The 26,615-nt window shown below is 39.8% G+C and overlaps 1 protein-coding gene across 1 annotated transcript in view; it reads right to left on the bottom strand.

The window, feature by feature from the left end:
* Window positions 1-26,287, bottom strand: part of IPO13 (importin 13) — a gene marked incomplete in the record, with an annotated part of 1,347,960 nt that extends 1,321,673 nt beyond the window's left edge. The window contains 1 exon segment of the mRNA XM_044085442.1: window positions 25,954-26,287. Coding sequence (XP_043941377.1) covers window positions 25,954-26,016 — 63 coding nt within the window.
* Between the last annotated feature and the right edge of the window lie 328 nt (window positions 26,288-26,615).

The following is a 26,615-nucleotide window of genomic DNA, read 5'->3' as shown; positions in this document are numbered from 1 at the left end:
ATTCTTTGCCTCCCCTCTGTGAAACCACACTGACTCGTATCAAGTTTGGTAACACCTTTGCCATTCTCTTGGCACCAATTATTTTATATTCATGGTTTAAAAACTGAATGTGTCTAAATGAAACTGCATCTGAAGAGTTTTACCTTCTTTGGGTAACACAGCTTTCTTCCAAAATGACAATGCCCTCATCACCCTAAACACCCCTTTTTTTAGTATGTACTATTAGAAATCTGGATGTTTTTGTTTTCACCACCTTCATTTCAACTTATTTCCACAACAATGTCATCTGCTCCTGGAAACTTCCTCCAACTTTGGAATAACCAAGTCTTCCAATTTCCTCCAACTTTGGAATAACCAAGTCTTCCATAAATATTTCTATCTGTGCTACTTCTTGGTTGCCACACTCCTCTACTTTACACAAAAACAATTCTAAAATATGTAATGCATCTTCAGCATCTTTGATTATTTTTCTTGTCATAGGTTCTCCAAGTCTGGATGAAACTCTACTATATGTTGCTTTAATTGTTGTGCTAAAAAAAAACACTTTTTTCCCCTCTAGCACTCTGCAGTTGGCTCCTGTTCTCTCTACAAGATTCTCCTACAGCAATATTTCAACCCTTCTACAAAGTTCCTATTACTTCTTTCACACAGCTCTCTTACTTCTACCATGTTTTTAAACTTCAATTTATCTCACTCCTAGTTATCCCTATTGAAATAAATCTGTATAATCAAAAAAAAAAAAAAAAAAAACCTCTAATCACATCCATTGCCAATTTCCTTTTTTATCTTTAAAACGGACAGGTAGGAAAGCATCAGTGACTAATTTTTACATCATTATCCTGCATATTTTCTTAGTTTTGTTGCTGCATCAAGGACTGGAATACAATATTGCAGATGAATCCTGGTTCTCCTTTACAAGAGCTACTTACCCATGCTAGGAGTAGATTTTTTTTTTTTTGGAAATAAACAACAATGGTTTACGGAGAATTGGCTAGTGAAAAAAAGAAGTGCTAGAAATAACTGGGAACAATCAAAACTACCAGGTATGGGGCTGAAAAGGACTCGAGATTTAAATTTTGGCTGGGGTGAGAAGGGTTAATAATTTATTTTAATTAAATTTTATTTATTAAAAGGGTTAATAATTGTATTTAATGTTTAATTTAGGCAAACAAATCTTGAATAAATGGAAATTATAAACCTTTCTTGGGTTATATCAATGAAAATAGCTATAGCAGCTGCACTTGAAAAATTAAAGAATCAACTGCACAGAAAATTTTAGACCCGATAGTTATAAATACAGGGAATTTCTGAGGTTGGGCATGAGGGTCAGACAAACAGTGGTCATGCAAACCTCAAAGCCAGTACTCCATATGAATGCAGAACAAGAATGAAAAAAATATATTAACTAGCTCTTCCAGTGCCCAGATTATAGACAAGAGATCATGAACAATGTCAGAAATTTTAAAAAGTATGTAAAAATGCTTTAGATTATGAAATGGAGGCCTGGGTCAGGAAACAAGGGGAAGAAGATTTTAACCAGCAATTTATTTCTGCACTAATTTTTATTCATTTCAAAACGATGGAATATCTTTTCCATTAAAGTTTGACATTCAGCATTACCTATCCACCTGCCACCAGGTGTTTGAAATGTGGAAGGAAATTGGGAAACTCCAGCAAAAAAATAAACAAACAAACAAACACACACACACAGGCAGCATGAGAACTCCATGCAAAAGGCACACCATCTGAAAATCAAACTGGCTGAACTAAGTGCTGAGATGCAGCAACATTAACCAGTGTATTACCATGCCATGCAACACTTTTGTTACAGATGTTGTATGAAGGATCAGAGACAAAAACAGCCAAGTACAAACAAGGCTACTGTTATCAGGTGCTGATTTACAAACCACAAAGCGATAATATAGAGACCCGCAACTCTCAATTTCCCCATGAGCAGTTTTAATGTTCCAGTCCATCATGGCTAGATAAGCACACCAAAAAGATTATAGACCAAGAGACACGACTTTGAGCTACCGAGATGACAGCCAACCAAGGAGTCTGTCAAACTCAATCCAGTGATAACCCCTTAATACGTATCTTGTCAGGGCATTACCCATAGTACTCCCCATGTTACAAGGTGTATAAAGCTGCAAACAATGGTCTAAGGAGACAGTCCAAGATGACAGCCCTGAGCAACATTCAAAAAGACTGTCCTACTATATACAGTTTTGGTACTGTCTACAATTTTAATTTTGTGAAATCACTCCCCTTCAACTATTTAAATTTATTGGCCATTCTACTGTATTTCATAGTACCGGAATACAAAAGTGATCGCCCCCTTTCAATCTATCTTGCCGTTTTAAAAATAGTGACTCTCCACTAAAACTTAACTTTTTAGACAGGTAAAACTTAAGTTACCTACTTTCACATCTAACTTCTCTAGTGCACACTGCAGTGTTCAGGATAAACCATTTTTTTCATCTTACCTTTAAGCATCCCTGTGACTAGCACTTGCTCTAATACCTGCTGGAAAGTACTAGGAAGCCTTAAACTGATACAGACACTCAACTCTCCTTATTAAGAAGGATAAATTAATCATAGGCACTAAACAGCCTATAATTGCAAAGTACCCTGCTAAGGTAAGGGAAAACAGCTCCTGTACTTTTCAAAAAAAAAAAAAAGCACCAAACCACGCATGTCCAAGGGTCAGCTTCCATTGATTTCTTCTGTCCACCTGGTCAATCTGGGCATACTGGGGCAATCCAGCAATTGCCTCATGTACACAGACAACCCTACACTACAACCTGTGAGAGATGCACTTAACATAGTCAAACTGGAAGCAAAGCTCTCTCCACCTAAGATTGTGCTAGACAGTCAAGAGAAGAAGGTTAACAACCACACTACACCTCAAGCAATACATAGCCCTTCTGTAACCTGCCCAAGCAACAAGGACCTCTGAAGCTGAAACGCAAACAAACACCAATCCCAACCAAAGTGTCACATAGCTCACAACACCAGTGTGCCACCCAGCAACAACCCCTAAGGCAAGACAACGTACCTAACACTTCAGTCATAGGTGACTCTATAGTCGGGCACACGGATATCCCACTCACCAGGCTGAACAAGGAGAAGGTTACTGTCAGCTGCCTGTCAGGTGCCAGGCTCTGCCACATAACTCATGCACTCAAGTCACTCCACAACAAGTACAAATATGACTCTGTCATTGTCTATGTTGGAGTGAATGACTTGAGAAGTACCTCCCTAGACTACATGAAGAGAGACATGGAAGAGCTCTCGGATCATGTGGCCGAAGCAGGTATGACACTAGCCCAGAGTAGCATCCTGTCTTCGCCCAGAATGATACCACAATATAAGGACAAAATGATTGACTTCAACAATTGGCTAAGCTTCTGGTGTCATTCACAGGGGATCCAGTATCTGTCTGCCTGGGACGACATGATCGACAGACCACAATGCTTTGCCAGAGATGGTCTGCACCTGTCACCCCTGCGATTCAGGTTACTGGCTAAGGCTCTTGCCAGCCCTATAGTGCCTTTTTTAGGCAAACTTCAAAGGACAAAACCACCACTGTAACAAGTGCAAGCATGCAAAATCTGAAGGTAATGCTACTCAATGCTAGAAGTCTAAACCTCAAAATGCACTCTCTCGAGGCACTCCTAAAAATGGAGAACATCGATATCTGTGCAGTAAGTGAAACCTGGTTCAAGGCTCCAGAGAGCACCCCTGCAATACCAGGCTACAACTCTTACCACACTTTTCGGCCACCAAACCAGGATTGAAACACTAAAGGTGGAGGAGTGTCCATATTCACCAAGGATATTCACACGTCCAGGCTAGTTGCCCAACACAATGCATCTGAAATTCTCCAGGTGCAACTAACACTAGGTAAGACTGCAATCTAAATTGTAGCTTGCTACAGATCCCCCATCATACCCCAAGATTCTCACTACACCTTCCTAAACATACTGGAAAATATTAAGATACAACCAAACACCTTAAGACTGGGTGATTTCAACTACCCCGCTATTAATTGGGAAAACTACTCGGGTACCAACTTCTTTTCCCAACGGTTCTTGGAATTCATAAATTCCAACGCCCTGGATCAACTAATCCATTGTCCCACCAGGGGCTGCAATATCCTAGACCTGGTCATTACCAACATGGGAGATAAATGCTCCACACCAGTGGTCACCCCCTCATTGGTCAGATCTGACCAAAAGCAAATCACCCTTGACTTCCACATCCCACCCCCAACCCCCAGTAAGGAAACCTCCTTAAAAAACTTCTCCAAAGCCAACTTCATGCTACTGAATTCAGAAGTGAAACTTTACAACACCCACGCAGACGGGATCTGGAAGTTTGACTGCAGAATCCTACACTAAGGCACTGTACGAGCACATCCACTCGTGCACGAATCGTGCCATCCCAAATAGAACCAGGATGCTCTTCTCCAAAAAAGGAAGCCAATCTGGTGATCCCCTGCTATAAACAAATTATACAACAGAAGGAAGAAACTGTTGTAGAAGAGAGGAAAATCCCAGGATGCAAAAAAACTCCCTTACCAGCCTCAGTAAGAAGCTGAGATCCCTCATAAAATCCTCAAAAGCTAGTCACAAAAATAAAATTGCCAAAGATTCCAAAGACAACCACAAGGCATTCTATAGTTATGTCAAGAATCTAAATGGCAATGCTCAGATCTGCTCTGAGCTACAACAGAATGGCATTAAATATACTGATCCCAAGGATATTACAAATATCCTGGCAGATCGATTTAGTGCCAACTTCACTCCCCTCTCACCCCCTAAAAGGCCCATCTCAATAGCAAAAGATTGAGAAATTCCAAAAATCACAGCCACACAGGTAGAAACAGCACTCTCCAAAGCTAAGAATACAGCATCCATGGGACCAGATGACATCCCAGGCTGTGTACTACATGAACTACAAAATGAACTGGCACCCCACCTAAGTGTCATGTTTAATCATAGCCTCACCTCAGGCTTCGTGCCCACTGAGTGGCGCACAGCTACAGTTATCCTGCTCCACAAGGGAGGATCCGACTTGGATCCCGGGAACTACCGTCCCATCAGTCTGACAAGCCTGATTTGCAAGGGCATGGAACGCATTATCATGGAACTTATAAACAAAGACATTGGCAACCTCCAGACACTGTACCCCACCCAGTTTGGGTTTGTGAAGGGCCGATCTTGTCTCCTGAATCTGATTGACTTCTTTAAATCTGTCTCCAGAGCTGTGGATGAGGGTAAGGCGGTCCACACAGCCTGTCTGGTCCTTGCCAAGGCCTTCGACACCACCCCCCACTCTGGAATCATAGATAAACTTACTAAGCTGGGCATAAATCCCTACGTCACTCGATGGGTTGCCAACTGGCTTACTGACAGAACCCAGACTGTAAAAGTAACAGACTCCAAATCCAGCTCCAGACAAGTGACAAGTGGTGTAACACATGGTTCTGTCCTGGGACCACTGTTTGGCATCTACTTCTCTGAAGTACAGGCCAACACTAAGGGACTCTGGCTAGCAAAGTTTGCAGACGACTGAAAACTGGGAGCCATTATTGAATCCCCAAATGATGTGGATATTCTACAAAAGGGCCTTACAGAAACAGATGCCTGGTGCCAGAGCCATGGGCTCAAGTTTAATGCCAAGAAATGTACAGTTATCCCCTTTGGAAAAGAACATGCACCCATGAACTACCACATAGGTGGGAAGACACTAAACATCAAAAGTGTGATGAGAGACTTGGGGACAAGTGGACAGTGGTCTCACTTTCGATAACCACATCGCCACAACAGTCAGGAAATCCTTCTACATGGCACACCTCATCACCAAGGGCTTTTCATCCAGAAAAAAGGAGGTTATTGTCCCACTGTACTCATACCTCAGACCCATTATAGAGTATAGTGCCCCATTTGGTATGTACCTCACAAGACATCTGCAACAGCTGGAAAGGTCACAGAAATACCTCACTAAAAGAATCACAGGCCTAAAGCAGATGCCATATGCTGACTGTCTAAAAAAAACTCCAGCTATACTCTGTGGCATATCGTCTACTCAGAGGCGATCTCTGCTTAACATACAAGGCCATGTCAAACCCTGAGCTGTTGGACATACTCCACTTAAATAAATCCCAATCCCTCAGAGTCACATGCTCCAGGGATCTAAACCTTATCATCACAATGAACAAAACATGCTGGAGGAATAGGTTCCCGACCCAGAGACTCCCCATACTCTGGAATAGCCTGCCCATACATGTCAAGCAGAGGGCCTCACTGCCCTCTTCAAAAGGAACCTTGATGATTGGATGGGAGATGGGAAATTCACCCCGGGGATCATGTCAGTCGCCCTGCTAGACAGGGGCCCAGAGAAGTAAATACTGAGGGAAAAAATTTCCAGGGAATTGTAATGGCTAGGCTAGGCTTGCATAGGCCTTAGAGCCGATAGCCTAGTACCAACCTATGAACACAACGCCCCATTTGGTATGTACCTCTCAAGACATCTGCAACAACTGGAAAGGCCGCAGAAATACCTCACTAAAAGAATCACAGGCTTAAAGCAGATGCCCTATGCTGACTGCCTTAAACTCCAGCTATACTGTCACATATCGTCTACTCCGAGGCGATCTCTGCTTAACATACAAGGTCATGTCAAACCCAGAGCTGTTGGACATGCTACACAAAGAAATCCCAATCCCTCAGAGCCACACGCTCCAGGGATCTAAACCTTGGTATCACAATAAACAAAACATGCTGGAGGGATAGGTTCCTGCCCCAGAGACTCCCCAGACTCTGGAATAGACTGCCCATGCATGTCAAGCAGAGCACTTCTTTGGCTCTCTTCAAAAGGAACCTTGATGACTGGATAGGATAAAGGAAATTCACCCCAGGGATCACGTCAGTCGCCCTGCTAGACAGGGGTCCAGGAAAGTAAATAGTGCGGGAAGAAATAGCCAGGGAATTGTTATGGCTAGGCTTGTATAGGCCCTAGGGCCGATAGCCTAGTACCAACCTATGAACTTGTGGAACTGTACCCACAGAGTAACTGTGAAACAGCATGGACAAACCTAAACTAGTTCAACTTCAAACATGTCACAAGCATTAAAATAAAATTTTATTTCATTTAGTTTTTGACCATGTTAATGTACTGGTCTGCAGACTTTTCAGGAATAACCTGGTCTCAAAGACGCATATAGCACCACATATATTCAATCTCAATTTATTTTTCAGTTTTAGTGTTAAGGTTTACAAATATTAAGGCCACCAGAGAAAAAGCAAAATATGTTTAAACAGAAATGGAGTAAAGTTGCTCTTGGCAACATAAGCTTGAGAAACCTAAGTATTTAAACACAAATGAAAGTTAAAACTGTACCAAATGCACTGCATAAGAAAGCACAAACATGATCCAATGAGGATTTGTTACCCTTCCCTTAACCATCACCAATTTAAACACCAAGTCTGTAAGACTATATCAATTCACTTCATTACAGATTATTTCTGCTATAGACAAAGCGAGAAAAATTATACCCAAGTTTGGAGCTTATCACAGAAGCCAATCAATTTAAGCAGCATTATTTATGAGGTAATATGGGGGGGGGGGGACTTGCAGAAATCTCATGAAGATGCAAGAACAAACTTCACTCAGACAGTATCCATAAGCAGGAAATGAAGCATAGTTCCTGCAGCTGTGGGACAGTAGCATGAAAACACTACCTTGCCACAATGCATCACTCTGCAGCAATCAAGACACCACACTAGGGCAGAAACTATGCTGGCATCTACTCAAGTAAACATAACGAAGTACATTTTCCAAAATCACTTTTTCCAACATTTTAGCTAGAGGGTAAATTTTTGGACTAGAACTTTTCAGGTCTAGCAGGTCGACAGCTTTGGGCTTAGACTCCACTACAACAAAATGTCTATCACGAAAAAGTTTCATCTGTTAATGTGAGCAGATGTGACAGTACAGCAGCACATCAGTTCAGCTCATTCTCAAAGGAATCTGGATTACCCATGGAAAAAAATGTAAAACATTTCTAACCAAAATAATAGATGCTTCTTTAGACACCAGTTGGCATAATGGTTAAGGTCTTCGCCTTCCATGCACAAGGTTCAACCCTGAGCACTGGCCAATTCCTATCTGGCATTTGCATGTACTCTCTGCGTCTCTGTGGGGTTCTTCCTACCTCCAAAAAAAAATGCCAAGTGTTTCCATCTCAAACTCACCAATGAATGGAGCCGTGGACAGCAGCACAGGCTCTACATGGCCCCCTACAGGGGGAAGAGTTGTATAGACCAACCACTATGGGCATCTACTGTGGTGCGCAGTATCCTCAAGATAGGAGAGCACAGATCACAGATTGCATGCCATGGCAGAGCTAGCCACTCGACCATGTAAAATATGGCTCTAGGTGTTTAGGGTATGTTGACCAATGTCACCAAATGGCCATGGGTATTTGCCAGTGATATGTGGGTTGAGGACCTGGCCTACTCTGACCAATGCCAAGGACCCATGCTAACAGTGGGATGGGTGTATGTGCCCCTAATGGCCAGTGTGTTCCTGGCATAAATCCCAGCATCCCTAGGTCAATAACCTACTGGCCATCCAGTGCCTATTTGCCCAGCCTGGGTTACCCAGAATAGCACTGTTGAGCTGAACGTAAAACCAATCAACCTGCCAAACATGAACTAAGAATTGTTAAACTCAATGTAGGTTCACTGCTAGGGCAGCTTTGATGGTACAGAAGAGGCTGGACATCCTATATATCCAAGAGACAAGACAGAAGGGCAGTATTCATAATCTCGGTCTATGCCCCACAACAAGGTTGTGATCTTAAAAAAAAAAAGAGTGTGTGCATTAATACAGCAGTTGCAGAACCTACTAGATGCAGTAGGACAACATGAATTGTTGTTGATAACGAGGGACTTAGATGCACCTTTCAAGACAGAAACAACAGCATACAAGAATTGCTTGGGTCCACGTAGGTGGGGCAACAGGAATAAAGGAGAGGCCATTCTAGACTTCTGTCTGGTACATGGCAGTAGCAAACACACTATTCACAAAAGACCGTCACAAGATCACATACGATAGTGGCCAATAGACAACTCAGACTTCCTCCTAGTAAGGAAAGGGCACTGGTGTAGAATCAGTGATTGCAAAGTGATCCCTAGTGAAACAGTTGGCACACAGCATAAACCACTGGTTGTGATAATCAGCTGTAAGCAGTGGTCAGAGAAGGCTCGAAGGTCAATAGAGACCAGACTGAAGACCTGGAAATTGACTGGAGAGAAAGCACAAGAGTTTAATGAATTATTCAGGGGTCTAGCACCTCATGGCAGCGCCACTTCAAAACAGCATGTGCGAGGACTACAGAACAGATGTGTGGCCAAGCCAGGTATGGAAATAAGACACACAAGGAAAGGTGGTGGGAGAATGCAAAAGTCCAGGAAGTCATCAAAAGAAAGGAGGAGTGCAGAAACAAGTGAGAGCTACAAAAGACTGACCAGGCTAGAAAGGAATACTGGTTGGCTAACAAAGAAGCTAAGATAGGAGTTGCAATAGCAAAGAATACAGCATTGAGGGCACTCTACAAGCTTCTGTAAAGTGACTCAAAGAAGCTATATCAGGTTGAAAGATAAAGGGGAAAAAAAGTCAGAAATTATGTTCTCTCTATAGAAATAAGAAATTCCTAGCTCCCAGCTCCAAACACACACTTGCTCAAGCCTTTCTCTTTCCATGCCATCTCTACGCCTCTCCTATCCTGACCCACCTCCAGTCATCCCTACCAACCAATCTTGAACAAACCTATAACACAGCCAGATTCGCCTCTGACCAACCATACAAATCTAGTCATTGCCTTGCCCTGAACAAACTTCAATGGCTTGAATTCCCCAGCTAACTCACTCCATGCTATACAAACCATCAACCTGTCCCTCTCTCTCCCCTCCATAGGATTCCCTTATATCCCCAGTTTGTTCACTTCGTTGCTCTGACCAGAACCTTCTACATATTTATAAACCAAACAAAAATATTGGCAAACTCCTAAACAAAAACTCAGTGTCCCAAGCTAGGAATAGGCTTCGTCCGGACATCTACAGTATTCATAGTAACAGCCTCTTCAAAACTAAAATCAAAAACTACTTCCTGAACACAAAATCCTGCCCTTGCCTTACTCATCCTTAACTTCCATCTCCACTCTTATTGTTTGTATATAATTCTCTTATTCTTACTTAAGATACCTTGTAAATAATCTCTTTTACTGACTCTGCTCTCTTTGTGCAATTTATTTTTTTTCTAGTTTGCAACCATGTCTTCCATTCTGTCCTACACTGTTGTCTATCCTACGTACTTTACCACTGCTCATCAATGTTTGTATTTCTTTATTTGTTCATGTACACAATTTTTGTATACTGCTGTTTAAAGTGTGTGTGTTCATGTACACAAACTTCTGTATATTAAAATTTTTTTTTTGCTCGTATAAAATTTAATTATTTCTGTAAACTGTAGCTTTTCTACACTGAAAAAGGGCTACATGGCTCAGCTGGACCAACCCAGTTAACAAATGTCAAAACAAAAAAATAATTAAATTAAATAAAGTAAATAAGATCATCAGACACCATTCATAAGGGATGCCAGCACCACCCTGCTCACCAGTCCACAGGACATCAAAAGCAGATGGAAAGAGTACGTCCAGCCGATTCTGAATTAAGACCCAAAAGAAGCAGTACTGCCTCAGACACAGCCTACAATGAGAGAAGAGGAGCCCACCCTAGAGGAAGTAAGAACAGCACTAAAGAAAATAGAGCAGAGTCTCAGATGAGATCACAGCAGAGCTGGGTGAGACAAGGGAGAAATGACTCCTGAGGGGACTCGTAGCAGTTTAGAGAGAAAAGTACATCACAAATGACTGGAGAATAAGCATACTCATGCCAGTGTGTACAACAACAAAGGGGATATTCACAATTGTGTACAGTACAAAGTTATCAAACACCTGTCACACTGCATGAAAGTTCTGGAAAGAGTGACCGATAGACTACACAGAGTAGTAGAAAGCAAGATGGAAGAGGAGCAGTTTGGATTCAGATCAGGATGCAGCACAACTGACCCAATGTTTGCAGTGAGACAAACCGTGGAGTAGAAGCTAGAGATGAGAAATGACTCCAACTGGGTATTCATAGACTTGGGGAAAACATATGATAAGGTTCCAAGAAAGCTAATTTGGGCAGTACTGCAGTGGTTCGAGTCCCAGAAACATTGGTGGTAGTAGTGCAGGGTATGTACAAAGACCCAATGACCCAAGCGCGAACAGCGTTCGGTCTCACAGAGCAGTTTCCAGTGGAAGTGGGTGCACACCAGGGTTCAGCTCTGAGCCCATTGCTGTTCATACTGGTGACTGACTCAGGTCGGTAGGGAGAACTCAATCATGCAGATGGACAATAGAGGAATGACTGCTGAATCCTACACAAATGCACTTTACAAGCACCTACACGAGTGCATGGATCGTGCTTTCCCAAACAGAACCAAGATGCTATCCTCCAAAAAAGGAAGCCAATCTGGTGGTCCTCTGCCATAAACAAACTCTACAACAGAAGAAAAACTTAAACTGCAAAGAAGTGGCACAGAAGGCACCAGACCAAGCACAAGAAGACAGAATAATCCAATAAAATTCAAACAAATTTAATTAAGCGCTTTTCGTTATAACTTCTTCAGATCTGGATCTGAAGAAGTTATAACATTGGTTGTAATGAAAAGCACTTAAATTCGTTTGAATTTTATTGAATTATTCTGTCTTCTTGTGCTTGGTCTGGTGCCTTCTGTGCCGTTTCTTTTATTTTACTCAGTTGGTTCGAGAAGAAAGAAACTTGCAAAAAAAAAAAAAGAGTGTAAAATCTCATGACTGGAGGAGCTCCCTGGTCAGCCTCAGTAAGAAGCTGAGAGCCCTCAAAATCCTCCAAAGCTAATTACGAAAACACAATTACCACTGACTCTAAAAAGACAACCACAGAGCATGCTATAACTATGTAAAGAATCTCAATGGCAACACTCAAATCTTCTCTAAGTTACAGCACAATGGCAATAAATATACAGAACAGATATTGCAAACATACTGGCAGATAGGTTCAGTGCTAACTTTACCCCCTCTCACCCCCTAGAGGGCCCATCTCTATACCGGAAGAATGCAAAGTTCCTGTAATCACGGCTACACAGATAAAGAAGACACTCTCCAAAGCCAAGAACACAGCATCCATGGGACCCGACAACATCCCAGGCTGCGTTCTACACGAACGACAGAACGAACTGGCACCCCACCCCACCCAAGTACCATGTTCAATCATAGCCTCACCTCAGGCTTTGTGCCCAACTGAATGGTGCACCACGATGGTTATCCCACTCCACAAAAGGGGAGCCACAACAGACCCTGGGAACTACCGCCCCATTAGCCTGATGAGCCTGGTCTGCAAGGCCATGGAACTCAAAGACATTGGTAATCTCCAAACTCTGGATCCCACGCAGTTCGGGTTTGTAAAAGGCAGATCATGTCTCCTAAACCTGACAGACTTCTTTGAAGCAGTCACCAAAGCCATAGATGAGGATAAGGTGGTTCACACAGCCTATCTAGATCTCGCCAAGGCTTTCAATACCATCCCACACTCTGGAATTAGGGATTTATACCTAGTTTAGTGAGTTTATCTATATGTCACAAGATGGGTTGCCAACTGGCTCATGGACAGAACCCACACTGTGAAAGTAGTAGACTCCAAATACGACTTCAGACCAGACCAGTGACAAGTGGAGTACTACAGAGTTCAGTCCTGGGTCCTCTCCTGTTTGGTATATACTTCTCTGAAGTACAGGCTAACACAGAAGGTCTTTGGCTAACGAAGTCTGCAGAGGACTGCAAACTGGGAGCCATAATCGAAACTCTTAACAATGTGGACATCCTACAAAAGGACCTCACTGAGACAGATGCCTGGTTTCAAAGCCATGGCCTGAAGCTCATTGCCAAAAAGTGCATTGTTATCCCCTTTGGAAAAAACTCTGTACCCATGAACTGCCACATAGGTGGTAGTCTACTTAACACCGAAAGTGTGATAAGAGACCTTGCGACACAGGTGGACAGTAGTCTCTCCTTTGATAACCACATCACCACAGTGGTCAGGAAATCCTTCTACGTGGCACACCATCACAAAAGGTTTCTTATCCAGAAAAAAAAAAAAAGAGGTCATTGTTCCCCTCTACTCATCACTCATTAGACCCATTATAGAGTACAGTGCCCCTTTTGGTATGTACCTCACAAGACATCTACAACAACTGGAGAGGCCACAGAAATACTTCACAAAAAGGATTACTGGACTCAAACAGATGCCCTACGCAGACCATCTCAAAAAATTCCAGCTTTACTCCGTCGCATATCGCCTTCTCAGAGGCGATCTCTGCCTAACATACAAAGCTATGTCAAACCCAGAGCTGTTGGACATGCTCCACTTAAAGAAATCCCAATCCCTCCGAGCTACACGCTGTAGGGACCTAAACCTTGTCACCACAATAAACAGAACATGCTGGAGGGATAGATTCCTGTCCCAGAGACTTCCCATACTCTGGAACAGACTACCTATCTATGTCAAACAGAGCTCCTCATTAGCACTCTTCAAGAAAAATCTTGATGATTCGATGGGAGATAGGAAATTCACCCTGGGGATCAATTCTGTGGCTCTGCTCGACAGGGGCACAGGAAAATAATTTTCTTGGGAGGCAAAAGCCAAGGTACCTCTTTGGCTAGGCTTATATAAGCCCTAGTGCCAATAGCCTAGTACCTTCCTATGAACCTATAAGATGCTCTATGCAGACAATGCGGCATTACAGGCAGACTCTGAGCAAGAATTTCAGCAAAGGATCTGGGAATGGAATGCAAAACCGAAAGAATGTGGGATGAAACTTAAGTACTAAGGTGATGGCAGTAAATTGGGAAAATAAGAAGAGCTGAGAATTGAGATAGAAGGGAAGTCAGTGGAACAAATTAATTGCTTCAAGTATCTGGGAGGCTGTGGTTGAGGAGAGGGAAGGATGTCTGAATAAGGAGGTCAGAGCTAGAATCTGAGGGGCTGCAGCCAACTGGCACAGAGTGTCAGGTGTAGAATATGACAGAAGAATATCAAAGAAGCTGAAAAGTAAAGTGTACAAAACAGTGATGTGACCAGTACTACTGTATGGTACAGAAAACTGGGTAGTAAACGCAGAGCAGATGAGAAAGCTAGACGTGATGGAAATGAAGTGCCTGAGAAAGTTGAAAGGATGCACACTGTGGGAGACAAACAAATGAGGACAGAAGTGGAGAATCCAAAGTAGCTCCGACTGCAGAAAAGATTAACCAGAACAGATTATGGTGGTTCAGGCAAAAGCAGAAGACAATTTGGTGAAAAAGATTGGGACAGACAAGAAGAAGGTTAGAAGAAACAAGGACGTCCAGCACACACACACACAGATATATATATATATATATATATATATATATATATATATATGTATGTATGTTTGGGGTGACCTACAGCATCTATTGTCATTTTCAAACTTTAGGAATGATTTGTCTTTACATCTGCAGCATGTACTTCATTATTATGTGTACGTATGCAGCATGGATGTGGATATAATTACTTCTACATCACTGCTTTGTACAAAACATATGCATTCATCACATAAGTTTGTATTTACATGTCACCTTGACATCTCCACTGTAATGTGAACATGTTCTTTAGTAATGTCTGGCTGTGATGACACAGATGTTATTCCGAGGCCAGGCTGTTCTAAACTTACTGGAGTTTATACAAAGAAGTTATAGACAGCTAGATTTTTTTATCATATGAAAATGAGAAAGGTGACAAAAGATAACCTGCAACAGGGAACAGAATACAACCCATATATGGTATCACCAAGCATGATTTTTACTCATAGTACCAGCAGCTTGTTACTGGAAAACAAAAAGTAAAGCTCAAACATCCTTTGAATTGGCACAGATAGACGCATAATATAAATGAATACCTGGATAATATATATGAGTTTAGAAAGATTACTGTTAGGCAACTTTTTTTTGTAATAACTCCAAAACACAATTTTTTTTAGCACAATGACTTTGGCAACAAGTAGAAAGGTTTGCTGCCAATCTCAGGAGCCTATAACAAGAAATAATAATGAGAGATCCTGTAGAGGTATTAGAAATATTTTCAAAATTTTATGAAAATGAATATAAAGCACATAAATGTGGAAATCAAGAAACACAAATGGAAAGATTCACGGTAGACTTTAGCATGCCAAAGTTAGAGGTAGATGTGGCTCAATAAACAATGCTTAAAAACAAAAAATAATGCTTACTACATTAGCCTGATAATAAACAAGACTTATAAAATACAACAAAAAACCAGGCTTAAATAGTGGGAAGTATACTTGCTGTGTTCAATTCAAGTCAGTCACAAAAGGTAACCAAATGTTCCACAAAAAGAAACGAAGCTGTAACCTACAAACCGCTTTACTTTGTGAACTCTTAATCCAATAAAAAGAGTCAATATCACCATAGAGTGTTCATTCGAACCTACTCATCCACTGGGCAATAACTTGTAGAAAAAACACGCAGCCAGCATGTAAAAATAAATCCAAGCGTCCAGTAGAAACCACGTTTATTAAAATAATTAGAACACAGGGCTAGCGCTTTCAACGAATCTTCATCAGGCCACTAACAAACAAACATACTAGCATCCCTTTTATAGCAAAATGCTAGAGTCAACTACTGATGTCACATCCTGTTTGGACATACTGAAGTCAACTCTGATGTCACATCCTGTTATACATAAAATATTTAAACTGACATCACTTTTGTAGTAAAACGCTACAAACAACTCTGATGCCACATCCTACTAAATGTAAAATCTTATAAAATGTTTTAAATTATTTAAAATATTTAAAATATATATGCAGACATTTTGTAAACAGTGTACAATAAAAATGTTCTAAAATAACATTTCACCCTACTTTAACTGCTGCTGCATGTAACATTCAAAATGTTTTTAAATAATTTAAATATCTATGTAACCATCTCATAGACAGTATGCAGCAAATAAGGTGTTTCACAATTACATACTATCTTCCTATAAATACTGCACTTATATGCATACTAGTAACGAAAATGGCACGCATGTTTAGTATTTAATAATAAGCGATATAATCCCATTTGAAATACTTGTATGTATAAATACATGTTTAAAATAGGGATCAAATTAATAAAGATATTAATATCTACACATGAGCTATTTAGCATAATTATAACTGTACAAAAATGATCATTCAAAAGACTGCATCTAAAATTTGTACAGCGTGTGCTTCTAAAAATCATAATATCTGTAACAGCATAAATCATTCAAAACAGATATGTGCACACGCAAAGATGTTGATAATAGCTGATATTATAAACATAAAAATATACGAGACTAAATGCTGGATGAAAGAGGAATACAAGGTATATCAGCATCTTTCATAACAATTGGCCCCTAATAAGCCTGCAGAGTAAAATACAGAGACAACAATGGAGACAGAAATGAAAAAATGTGAGGTATGAAAATGTTATAAATATAAAAGTAAAACCAGCCAGAAGTTAATAAAGGGTGGCAAAGGGGTGAAAAGCTTCAATGAAGTTTCCTAGCTTTAAGTATAGGTTTGATGGAGACTCTGTCATTGAGGCCTGGGTACAAATCAGCCCTAAGCCTGATGATCCATTTGGCCTCTATCTGTTCCGTGGTGTTAAAAATATCTCCTCTTCTACGAGATAGAACATTGTTTTGAACTTGAAACACAAAGCTATGTTGGGTAGATGTATTAATTACATGCCTAGACAGAGCATTTGAAGAACATCTGACTTTGATTTTATATAGGTGTTCCCTAATTCGGTCTTTAAACTTTCTGTCCGTCTTCCCTACATAAAACGCAGGGCAGTGTACACAGGTTGCCAGGTACACCACATGGCAGGTCTCACAAGTGGCAGAGACTGTAAAATGAAATTCTTGTCCTGTAATAGGATGATTGAATTTATCAGTTTCTTTAATGAATTTGCAATAATTGCATTTTTGACATTTTTTAGTCATTTTATGATTACTAGTTGCATTTATGTCAAACCTATTCGGACCACATAGCATTCTGTGTAAATTCAACTTATTTTTATATGTAAAGTTTGGTTCTTGGCTCAATATCTCAGAAATAACTGGAGCTGTTAGCAAGATGTCCCAACTTCCCACTATTTAAGCCTGTTTTTTTGTTGTATTCAATAAACAATGCGATTTTTTATATATATATATATATATATATATATATATATATACATATATATATACATACATACACACACACACACACACACACACACACATACATATATATACATACATACATACACATAAATAAATATATATATATATATATATATATATATATATATATATATATATATATATATATATATATATATATATATATACACACACACACACACATACACACAAATATATATATATATATATATATAGACAAATAAATATATATATATATATATATATATATATATATATATATATATACACACACACACAAATAAATATATATATATATATATATACACACACACACATATATATATATATATATATATATATATATATATATATATATAAATATATAAATCAATCTGTAAGAAAGTCTCCAGGAATACATAGTATTGTTATAGATGATTTGGAAGCTAGCATGGTAGAAAGTGATAAAGATCCGGAAGGTTTAGTTTAACAGTATTATAAAATGGGGGGGGGGTACTTTAAAAGAAGGGGAAGCACCAACATTCTGAAAGAAAGCTGTGTTGGCTATAATACCTAGAGGGTAAAATCCCATCAGACCCAGCTTCATACAGGCCTATTTCAATTTTAAACCGTGATTATTATAGCAATAACCCACGCCTGGGTGTGGGTAATGCTAAATTTACCCACGGTTGGCGTGGTTTGGTACCAAACAAAGCCAACCGTGGGTAAATTTAGCATTACCCACACCCAGGCGTATTGCTATTATACCATGACATTATTTAAGAAAAGAAACTATTACTTTTCTTAAATAATGGCATAGTATAATGCCTGTTTACTGCCCTTCCGCAGATGCCTGGCATCCGCGGCAGTTCTGATGTACTGCGCGCCTGCGCAGTACATCAGAGTTGAGCAAAAGCTGCGGAGAAAGCAAGACCTCCGTTGCTTTTTTTAAGCTATGTTAAATGAGTTTAACATAGCAAGACAGTTTTAAAATAAGCAACGGACATCTCCGTTGCTTATTTTAAAACTGTCTCACTATGTTAAACTCATTTAACATAGCGAAACACTAAAAAAAAACGGAGATCTTGCTTTCTCCGTTGCTTTAAAACACTGTCTCGCTATGTTAAATGGGTTTAACATAGCGAGATAGCTTTAAAATAAGCAACGGAGATCTCCGTTGCTTATTTTAAAGCTGTCTCGCTATGTTAAACCCATTTAATATAGCGAGACAGTGTTTTAAAAAACCGAGTTATACTAATGGAAAAAAGTCCGGGCGACCGGACCTTTTTCCATTAGTATAACTCGATTTACAACGGGCACGCTGGCCAATCAGCGTGCACGTTTTGGGGGGGGGTCATGGTATAAAAAGTGTTTATGCCCATAACAGCTAAAAGAATAGAAACAATGTTGCTAAATTTGATAGATGTCGGATGCGTTTTATGGAGGGGAGGCAAACATTTGACAACATTAATATAACAATTATCCAGAGGGAAACAGAATGTTAAGAAAATACTGCTGCTGTTGGTGAATCTTGATTCAGAGAAACTATTCCACAAAGTAAGCTGGGATTTTAGGAGTAGGGCAACTGAAGCATCTACATTCCCTGAAATAATAAGGCTAAGTAGGAAGATACACAAGGGATCAGAGGCAAAAATTCAAGTGGAAGGGTTCCATTCTGATAATCTGTGCCTGAACAGAGGAGGCAGGGAGGGTGTCCTCTTTCCCTTTGTTATTTGTGCTATATTTCGAGATACCAGTAAAGAAAATAAGGGACTCAAAACTTCAAGGATATAACTGGTATGATAAATCAAAAAAGTTGTGTATTTGCAGATGATATTATTTCACATCTGATAAAGCCAGAACAGAAGATTAAAAAAGATTATATTATGGCAGCTAACAATATGCAAGAAGTGACTAACCAAGACAATACAAAAATTGAGAAACTGGAAGCTCTTGTTTTTGGATATGGATAGTAAGATACAAGCAGCTATTTTTTTTAAATCAACCAGAGGAGAAGATGTGGACATAATTAATAAAAAGGAGTTGAAGGGTTTCATCTGTGACAGGAAAAGGGCAAGGGTCAAGTGGGATAAGCTGATCCATCCAAATGAACAAGATGGTTTAGGATTATACGATTTGAAGGAATATGTTAGACCTACACAGTTAAGGCTCATACAAATAACACAAGCAGAAAGCCATAATTCAATGTGAAAAGGGACAATTATGATGGGGGGGGGCTTCATAAAGTAGCAGAAAGTATTCCAAGAACTAAACCAACAAGAGAATGAAGAAATTAGACTTTAGCGGAAAGAATGACGGTAATTAAGGATACACAGAACAGCCATATGGCAAAGGAACTGAGGTATTGGGAGCAAATAACTAAACAGGGAAAGTTAAAAGAATGAGAAGAGGCCAAGAAGACATTTAGACTGCAAGATAGAGACAGTCTTCCCCATATGTGATCGACATCGAGAATAGGCAAACAGAAAGGAAACCGGGGAATCCTAAGTGAAAGGCCTGCTCTGTACAGTTTTCAGTTGAATCTAGAACAGAAGCTGCTGTTAAAAAGAAAAAGAATAAATTAGTAGGCCATATACAATACTGCACAGTAGCTGTACGAAACAGAGGAGGTTCGAATGGAAGAGATATTGGATAAGCAATTCACAAGGAAAGAATTGGAAGATATATGTATGGGTTCCAAATCACAGTCTAGAGACTCTAGCATTTTTGCTTGTATGTGTTTGCATAGGTATTTTATACCTCAAGCAGACTCCAAAGATTTTTTGTCACGTAGACGGCAAATGACAGAGATGTGATGGGGAAGAAAGCGGTAGCTGGGAACATATGTCTTGGGAGTATAGTACTCTATCAGAAATATTGGATGAGCAAATGGGTTAACTAAAGATTTTTTTTTTCGTGCTGGGTGTGACACAGGATTTGAATTGCCTAGACATTGTGAAGACTTGTTAAGTTGGCTGCCAGAAAGAAATTACTTGAAAATGGAAATCAAAGCCTAAATCAACTGTATTTTAAGTACTGAATTGGAAGTGGGATTTTTAGAAAAGGGTAACAGCAAATTACATTGAAAATTTGAAATTGTGGAACAATTCATGCAGAATAATGTTTTAGAGAAGGAGCAAGGTTTAAGGGAAGGCAGGAATTGATTGACCTATGTAATGTTGGATTGATGCCAGTTACACAAAAGAATACATGTGATGTATAATGTTTACATCTAGGAATAGTTTGTTTACCCATGTCAGAGTGATAATTCAATAAAAGTGTTAAAAATAAAAGTGTGTCATTCAGTCAATGCCTAAACTGAAGCACAGTACATATTTTCAAGCATAAAATGGAAACACTGTGCAATCAAATGATTTGCCCGGAGTCCCATAGTATACAATCTAAAGAACAGAGAATGAGACTGACTAGCAGATCACAAACAAAACTAAAATTAAACTAAACAAACAACTCAGAGGACAAATAAAGTCTACCACCGCCAAATTTAAGGCATGTTTGGCCTCCCAGGCCAAGGACAACCACAAAGCATTCTTTAGGTATGTCCGCAACCCCAAAGGCAATACACAATTGTGTGCAGAGCTCACTGTAAATGGAGCCACCTATACTGAGCCAGAAGATATAGCAAACCTCCTAGCTGATAAATTTAGTTCCAACTTTGCTCTTCTCTCCCCCTCAAACTTCCCTCAGGAAATATCACCAAATATAATTCACCCTACTATCACTAGGAAACAGGTCTTTAATGATCTCTCTAAGACCAAGAAAACTGCATCAATGGACCTAGACAATATCCCAGGATGCCTTCTAAATAGCATGAAACATGACCTATCAGGGCCTCTGGAATTACTATTTAACTGTAGCTTCCAAACAGGCTTAGTGCCTCATGAATGTAGAAAGGCAACAGTCATCCCTCTGCACAAAGGTGGGCCATCTACAGACCCTGGAAACTACAGACCCACAAGTCTCAGTATTCTTGCATGTAAAGCCATGGGAAGAATCATCATGGAGATGATCAACAGAAATATAGTAAACCTCCAGACACTGGACCCAGCCCAGTTTGGCTTCATAAAAGGCAGATCATGCCTACTCAACCTGGAGGACTTCTTTGAGAAGGTCACCAAAGCAATGGATGAGGGCAAAATCATTCACACTGCCTACCTTGACCTGGCCAATGCATTTGACACAATACCCCATTTGGGCAGTGTTGACAAACTCAAGAGGTTAGGTACAAACCCATATGTCACATGGTGGATAGCCAACTGGCTCACAGTTGAACAGTTTTGTAAGGATGCTTCATATGCCCTCTCCTGCTCCTGGCCACTTTCATGATCCAGCAAAGGTTGCATGCTGGACATGTAAAAGTAAACAATTTAAGATAATTCAAAACCACATGTAAAAGAATACTTTTTTGTAATTTCTTTAACAGATAATTCATTACAGATGCATGGAATCATGCCAGACAATGCATGACATTTCCAATATTAGGCACATCTGTACAACTCGAATGCAGAGTAAAGTTAGCAATTTCTTGTCTGGGGAGGCTAGGTATTTGTAAAATGACACTAGACCCACAATAAATAAAATGTGCCCATGCCAGTCGTATACTAAACTACCGAGAGGACATAACAGGTTTAACATATACTGATTTCATTGGTGGATTATTGTAGCTTTGTAAAAGATAAAATGTTTGCAGTTATGCTTTTTAAACACAGTTTGACAAATGGTCATTAAATCAACATGGAAGACTCTTGAAATTCATTATCACAATTAAGACTTCCATGCCACTTACCATTTTTGAATAACACACAAAAGTTCTCACTTAGGTTCATAGGCAAGTATTAGACTAGCTGCCCTTGTGGGCCATTTTAAACCTAGCCAGTTTCCATTTTTGTGTTCAAATTAACCTACCCATTTGGGTAGAGACTGGCCTTACCCATCCTGTGATGATATGAGGTAGTCAGTGCATGTGTAACATATGCCAGCATAGCTAGTTGGCGTTTTGGAAAGAATTGTATATCATTTGACTAGCACACTGATTTACACAGATGCTTGTGTTAAAAATGTATCTGTAAAGTTGCTTGTATTAAAAATGCATCAGCTGTGAGTCTTACTGGACAGAAGAGAGATATACATGTATGTCAGACAGCATTATTATAACCGATTAAAAGTACATGTTTTAACAGAGAATTCTGGAAGGGAAGATGTTAATCTCAGTCCAGATAATTTTGAAAAACAGGTTGAAAACTAAATGGGTTGGTTTAGGTAATAAAGATTTTATCTTACAGATTTGATTGCATTCAGAGACAAAAATGTCTGGGAAAACCAGGACTAGAAATCCTACTGTATTCCCCTTAGGGGTGAATTAATTGCTACCCTGGAAGGGTGGACATTTTTGAAATTGTTTTACAGCTTTTAGATGCTGCAACAGATCTTGGCAAAGCTCCAGGTATGTACTGTACCAGACTCCGGTGACTAGATGTGCTGTCATTCTATAACCAACACTGAAATTATTTTTTTAGATATTAGTGAGAGATATGATGAAACTCTCACAGCAACACTTCATTTCTCGGAACTCTCACAGCAACACTTCATTTCTCGGAATCTGACAGGAAACATCTCTCACAGATATCTCACACAACCATACACCTCATCTTGCCTTACTACAGTAAGTAACTTAACTAAGGAACAGTAATTCGTTAGTCAGTCAGGAAAATATAGTGACATTAGTTAAGCAGTGTTTTTCTGCATCTGTCCAACTGTGTTTTTTTTTCTTTAAATATTTCATGTGATTGAAACTCTGGTGTTTACTGTAACAGAATATTCATTATTCTCATGTTTTCTATTACATTATTTACTATTAAATGTTTCTATAACTTTCATTGTGGCTGGTCTTTCAGAGAATAATTCTGACATCTTAAGAGTACTTATACTTATTTTAGGGACACTGTGGCCGCTCCTGAAAGCCTTGCTGCATTGGTCAAACCCTACCATTTGTATTAGTATTAATTTCCCTCAGTATAATTGAGCACCTTAGAGTAGCTGAATGGAGGCAGCGTAATTACCATATAGCCTGGGGAGAGGGGGCACAGCTGGTAAATCTGAGCCAGCCTTTCCAAGACAGAGTCCAGCCCCAGGTCTGGAGTGTACTCCCTATGTGCTCTTAAGGGAATATGTGCTTGGTGCAGACAGCTGCATCTGACAATACTGTGTATTCATTTTTGTTCCTAGTGGCCATCCCTCATTGGTGTCAGTGGTGAGGATTGAGGCTCCTTGATTACTGGCCTGGAGTGGGGACCGTCACATGCCATGGTCAATAATCATGTATTAACCCTAACGGGAATAATTAGAATCATATCACAGATAATCTGAGGGGACCCATGCATAGTGGAACGTATTTAAGAGCTGCCTCTGTCTATTAGTACAGGAGGCAGCCCTAGGCTAAATTTTCTGTTTCCCATCCATAGATCCAAGTTGCAACTGAATATGGACATTGATGACCCTTGTTTTATTGGGATGGGGAGTCTGTTCCAGAGCAGTGGTATCCTCTGCAAGATATACCTGTCTGACAACGTTGCATAAAAGGTTTGGATCCATAGACAAAATATTTCTGATGTCATCTGACTTGCTGATGGGCAGCAAACCCATCAGTACTGGGTTGGAGGATGTCTTGTATGCCAGACACAGGTCACCTCTTAACAGTCTGTAGGAAATAGAGTATAGTGACAGGGCTCTGAGTCAGTCCATGTCATTTACGCCTTCTATCCTTTCAGTAAGGTATCTTGTGGGTATTCCAATTGTTGCAGGTGTCTGGACAGACGCATGCCAAACAGGGCATTACATTCAATAACTGGCCAAATGAAGGTTGAGTAAAGAAAGACAATGACATGACTAGATCTAGATACAATCTGTTTGTTTGTCTATTTGTACAAATTTGTTAGGAGAAAAATATATTCCTAACCTCAAAGGGGGGGGGGGCAACATTATGATCCACTCTGTTAACTCATCATGTAAAGTCAAAGAAAACTTTGTTGTCATTCCAAACTACACAGCAGTGCAGCTGAGTGAAATTACAATGCTTCGTTCTCAATGCAGGAAACAGCTGCACATATAGACAAAGAAAATTTAATAAAATATTACAGTAGAAACGTAATAAGTAGCAATTAATAAGGTAAAACAGCAGTGACCCACACCTATCCCAGAACAACAGACAAGGAACAATATGAATGTAATATTGTCAAAATAAAATTGAAACAATAGCAGCATATCTATGATTAGACTGAATTATCGCACAGTTTGTATATTGCACTTTACAGTCCTTCAGTGAGGTAGGTGAGCTACCTTAGTATTGCACATCCATAAGATAAGCCACTTTTTTTTTTTTGCTTAATCTGTAATATGCAACAGTTAATTTATATTCACCAACACTGAGCTACTGCTATTCTTCATTAAGTTACAGCTATTATGCATGTCTGTATTGCCTTCTTACTTCACTACTATATAGCATTTTGTTTTGATAACACTGTTTTTTCAATAACACTTTGCAAAGGGTATTAGGAGCTGCTGTAGACAGGAATGCAGTTCCAGTTCAGACAATGTGAAGACCCAGCTACTCCTTGATAATCAGCAGCCTTAGCAAAATAACTGCAAGCCATAAACAGATTGGCTGATTTACTTCTACAGCCACACCTAGGCTACATCACTGCCTCACATTAATTCAAATTGCCATTACTGGCAACTTGGCAAGGTAAATGAGTATCCTCTCCATCACGTTAAATACAAATAATCAGAATTTTATTACTGTCCCTTAATGTCCAAAAGATGCCTGAACACAATTTTATCAGGCATGCTCCAGTCTTCATTACTATTTAAAATGTCCCATACCTTTGCCCCTCTGGAAACACACACTCGGTCCTTTTTTAAGTCTGCAATTAATGAGGATTTAAAGAGTACTGATCAAGATGCACCTATACAAACCACTCATGAATATGCAATAGCGATTTTCTCAGTCCCTCTGCTTAGTTCTTAACAAGACTCCTCGCACCGATTACCAAAAAGATGCCACGGTACCTCACTTTCTTATTCAGCCTACTGTGCTTGCTCACATGCAGACGCACTAAGTTTGCTAGATTTCCATGTTCACCTGCCAATTTCATTTCTTCAGATTATGCAGCCCTGCGATCAGTATACCTAGCATACATTATCCCTTTAACAACAATGGTGCGATCTTTTTTATTTTCTGCTCGCGTAAAAACTTCTATAACAAGATTAAATATTTTACATACTACAGGCAAACACATTGCAAACTATCTCTGCTGTTTCTCAACGGACTTATACTGCCTTACATACTTCCAGAATAACAGAACTGCAGATGACAGTCTACTTAAAACGAGCTTTCACCCAAGTGCTACTAGACACTACATACAGCATACACAGACGTCAATACCCTACTAGAGGTTCTTCGTTCCTATAGACATAAACTATCCTTTCTAGGCCGAGACACCTACTGCTGCCCTCCGTTTATCCAAAATATAAACATAGGCTATAAAACAGATTAAAAAAAAAAACAATTACTTGCCTTTTCTACATTTTCTACTGTGAAATCCAGACTGTCCGGCAAAGTCTCCCTCCTCTGTTCCATCCCGTAAGGGTTTACCACACCCCACGTTTTCTGGTCCAAATGATGGTTTCCAGTGTAAACAACGCAGAAAGCTATCAAGTTATCTTTGACAATACTTTAGTCATCCAATTAGTGGGGAAAGGTAGTCAATATTCCAATGCGTCTCAAGTAAGAGGAAAATGTCTTTGTTACAGAAAGAGAAAGGAACAGTAGACCTAATATATGGCGTAACGTAGTCTTAGCACCCAACGGATGCGCAGTAGCAAACCACGCCCACTACCAGTGCCTGTTCACGCCCCGAACGTGACGCGAGGTTTACGCAATCTCTACGTAATGCATATTTATGAGTTAGGCGTCTTATTGCGACTGGTTGTGGCTTTAAAAGGGAGGAGCAAAGATGTGATTGTAAATAGCGAACTGATTTCCGCACGTTTGCGGAGCAAGTACGGACAGTGGGAGCTGCTGCCGCTGTCGCATATCTCTAGTTAACCTTATTACTAAGAACGTATCTCATATGGGGTCTTAAAAAGTTCATGTTCCTCGAAGTTCCACATTGAAAAGGACTCAAACACATTTGGTGTTAGCATTTTTTTTAACAGATATCCGTAGTAAATAGAAAT

Source organism: Protopterus annectens, chromosome 10.part0 (assembly GCF_019279795.1).
Source record: "Protopterus annectens isolate FY-2018-M chromosome 10.part0, PAN1.0, whole genome shotgun sequence".
In the NCBI taxonomy this organism is placed as follows: Eukaryota; Metazoa; Chordata; order Ceratodontiformes; family Protopteridae; genus Protopterus; species Protopterus annectens.
Note: the sequence above shows the minus strand (reverse complement) of the source record. Positions and strands in the feature narration are given on the sequence as shown.